This window comes from Notothenia coriiceps, unplaced genomic scaffold, assembly GCF_000735185.1.
Source record: "Notothenia coriiceps isolate Sejong01 unplaced genomic scaffold, NC01 NC01_scaffold00021679, whole genome shotgun sequence".
NCBI classification, from domain to species: Eukaryota; Metazoa; Chordata; class Actinopteri; order Perciformes; family Nototheniidae; genus Notothenia; species Notothenia coriiceps.
Window position 1 is genome coordinate 1 of NW_011354380.1, and position 3,952 is coordinate 3,952.

The window sequence follows — 3,952 nt, forward strand, 5'->3', positions numbered from 1 at the left end:
GGGATTCTCCCCCCAGACATATTAATAATATTTTATGCCATTGTTTGTTTTTCACTTTGTTCTGACATCTTGCAGCGAGAAGAGTAAAGAGGAGATAGTCTGTGTGACTTACTTTAAATTGTGGGTAAGGGTAGATAGCCCCCATTGTTCTCTGACCTGTCAATCATCAAACTGGGGGTCATATTTCATTATGTGTTCATTTTTATAAGAATTTGTACCCATGGATGTATAAAGAAGAGTTCTACCGCAAAGTTATTCTCCGTGGGGACTTCCGTCAACAATCTTGATTCTGATTGGCCAGAAGACTCGCAAAAACATCAGCAAAGATATTTTATTGAGAAGATGATCACAGAAGTTTTCAAAACCGTTTATGGTCTCCGGTACTTCCAGTCCAACGCCTACTGCATGCACAGCGTTAGAAAATCGGGCCTTCAAAATAAAAGTTTGACTTTTTTCCCAAAGAAAAGAAAGAAGAAAATTACAAAAAAAAAGGTCTTTACTCGCACATCCTTTTGGGTCGCGACCCACCAGTTGAGAACCACTGCTCTAGAATACCACCATGTCTCACAAATACAACAGCTCCATCCTGACCAATAACTACACCTGGACCCTTCCACTCTGTGCAGTCTGCTCGTTTGTAATATACTTTGTCACCTGTCTCATACTTGTCATCTGTGGGTCTAAGCTGTTTGCGTAGTGCCCTCCTTATTCTCTCTGAACATTCAGCTTCTGTGAAAGCTTTCCTGGAAGCGTGCAGTGCTGATATCTGTTCTCCTCTAGCACTTACAGTGGTGCCCTCAAGAGCAGGCAGCGTACCAACTAACACAGAAGGCAAGTTAGGATTCTGACTAAAAACGAATTGATGTGAACACTGTGCATACTGTTCTTAGCCATACGGACCCAGTCTAGGGCAGTGTGCTAGTCATATCTATTTTCCCGTTTCACCTTCTGGATGATTTGTCTGATTGTGTCTCTCCAGTAGTCCGTGGCTCCTGGGACTGTATCCTGCTGTTGTTCTGGACACAATTTTAAAGTTTTCTGCCATGTTTCTGATCTCCTTATTATTGAATTATCCTCCATTGTCACTGTAAAGACGCTGTAGCGGGCTGTGGACACTTATCCATGTGCGAAGGAGTTGAATATGGAATTTTTTGTCTTCACAATGTTCCCTGCACTGAAACGTGTAAAGTGTTCGATGGTATGGAGGTACCATACACCAGGTTCCACTTCATGTAGGTCCACTGCTACTGTCTCATTGTACTCCGAGGCTAGAGGCAAACCCACAGCAAGCTTTGGCTTGGTCCTGCTGTACCTCTGAAAAATGTCACAGTTCCGTACTGTTTGTTCCAAAAATACATAGACACATTCCTTGTCTTTAATTCCAGAGCTTTTGATGAGTCTTTGTCGTCGATCTGCTGATGCGTGGCCAAACTGTTTGAAGAGTTTCAGGAGAACCTGCTACTTCTCATGAGTAGACATGTTTTTGCGACTACAAGAACTTCATCTACAATTGGTCCCTTCTCAGTGTCTTTGTCTCTGATGTCAACATAGTAGTGGCCAGAACTGGTGAACTCGAGAGGTACAGGCTGCTTAAACATCTAAGCACTGTCATTTTCCATGTCCAAAACTGTTCAGTTTTCAGGGACGTTTTGCTTAGGAGAAGTGGAATACCAGCTGAAACCACTTCAGCTTCAACACTGCACTTTGTCTTTCCTGTTTTAGCTGGTAGTTTTACTTTTCTTGTAGAGTTCACTACATTTCCATCACCAAATTGAAATGGCCTGCAACTGTGAGTTTCGGTTCGCAGCATCTGATTAACTTGTTCTTGGCTAAGTTCCTCCATGTAGTTTTCTAGCCATTTCTCCCCACATACTGTAAGAAGTGCAAGCAGTGTCAATAATCGCTGACCCATCGACTCAGTCAGAAATATTTCTATTCACCCCATCAATGCCAGTTGCACAGCATCAGGAAACACCATGTTATACTTTTTCATCCGGTTGTATCTCTGTTCAAAGTCAATAATGTAGTCCGCCATGGACACGGCACTGTCCTTTGAAATCCCGTCAAAATGCGAGTAGGCTTCATACTTTCGGTCTTTTTCCTCCTTTTTGTCGAGCTCTGTAACACGTCTCCAGGCGTTGACTTAATTTTTCCAACACTCGTAGGGCATGGCTTCGTCAAACTTTGGCAGGGTTTTATAGTTAGAAACCATCCTCTGCTACCGATGTTAAACGTAATAAACACAACGTTTGTATACTTTAACTGCTTTATTGAGCTCGCACATAATCAACCGACAACTTCCACATACTGAACCAAAACTGTGCATGTGCTACACAGGTTAAAGGGGAAACTCTTCCCCGCAAAACACATTGTACAGGGGGTAAACATGTTAACAATCATTTGTGCTTAAACTTCATTCAAGCAGCTGTTGTGTGTCCTGTGCAGGTGGAGGCGCTGACCCACATGAACCGAGCCACCACGGTGCACGCCATCCGGGACTCGGAGCTCGCCAAGCTCCCTGAAGGCGCTCTGAACTCCATCAAGAGGAGGTATCCTCAGGTGGTGACCAGGCTCATCCACCTGCTGGGAGAGAAGATCCTGGGCAACATGCAGCAGGTCAGCGGACCTCTGGCTGGTAATTACAACCCAGTTTTGTTAGCCCGCAGCTAATTCTAAAAGTCTAATGGAATATGGCCCACACATGAAACTTCTTATAATGTACTTCTTAAATATGTATGTAAACATATATTAAACAGTAGTATTCATGTTTTAATAAGCCCACATTTAATTCAGAAACTTAAAGTTGAGAACACTTTCGAACAAATATGAGTTGATAAAAATGCCCAAATAACTTATTTCCATAACCAGCTTGAATAATTCCCTTCCTATTGAGGTGCCCAGCCCTTCGTATGCTTTTATGTATGTGGCCCTCAGTAAAAAAAATGTGGACACCCCTGGACTACAGTGTGTATGCAAGTTTTGTTTTAGGTTTTTTATATATTTAGTTTCAGTCTTACAGTAGTTTTATTTGTTTGTGTGAGTGCCAGGTTTAATGTCTCAAACATATTTAGGTGCATTAACATACAAAATAGATGTTTGGAGAATTATGTAACAATCGTATTAATGTTGAAATATTTTCATTTGGTAATCAACATTAGAGCTGAGCTGAAGCGCTTGGTTAAATGACATTTGATACAGGGTCTGTTATTGAATTAAAGACTCTTGGAGAATAATGCATAGCTCCATCTCCTGGGATGTCAGGTCTGTTCAATTTCTGTGGTTCAATGTCACAAGAGTTGACTTTAATAAATCTGTTGCCCTTTTGGGGTACCATTATAACAGCTGATACGAATCAGTTAACATGTGGAGATCAATTAGGCTTTTAGCATGGATTAAGATACAAGAATGCAGAATGGATAAATAAGGAAGATTTACTCAGTAGACATTGTTTTTTATTGAATGTTGTGAACCAAAAAGTTATTTTCTGCCTAAAATATGTAGTGAGAAAACTCCTCCTCTGCCCTGCAGCTCGTGGTCTGGCCCTCCACACCCCCACCAGCAAGTGGGATGTTGGAAACCCAGCCTCAAACCTGTCCACTGTGTCCATCTTGCCGGTGTCTGAGGACGTCCCCCTCACAGCCTTCACTCTGGAGCTGCAGCTGGCACTCAGCGGCATCGGTACACACACACACACACACACACACACACACACACACACACACACACACACACACACACACACACACACACACACACACACACGGTCCAGTTTGCCATTTTTAGAGGCACCACAGGCCGGATTATAACCTGCTTCCACCGCAGCAGGCAGAGCTGGGAGAAGTACTCAGATTGTGTACTTAATAATATTAGCAGTACCAGAGTGTATAAAGTAATAAAGAAAAGTCCTGCATTCAAAATGTTACTCAAGTAATAATACTAAAGTATGAGCATC

At 42.4% G+C, this 3,952-nt stretch overlaps 1 protein-coding gene across 1 annotated transcript; it reads left to right on the top strand.

Moving 5' to 3' along the window:
* Positions 1-1,594: 1,594 nt before the first annotated feature.
* Positions 1,595-3,678, top strand: LOC104953417 (patatin-like phospholipase domain-containing protein 7; the record flags this gene model as incomplete). The annotated part of the gene is made up of 2 exons (XM_010780361.1): positions 1,595-2,635; positions 3,529-3,678. Coding segments are annotated over exons 1-2 (322 nt in total), but the record flags the coding sequence as incomplete, so codon positions are not given.
* Between the last annotated feature and the right edge of the window lie 274 nt (positions 3,679-3,952).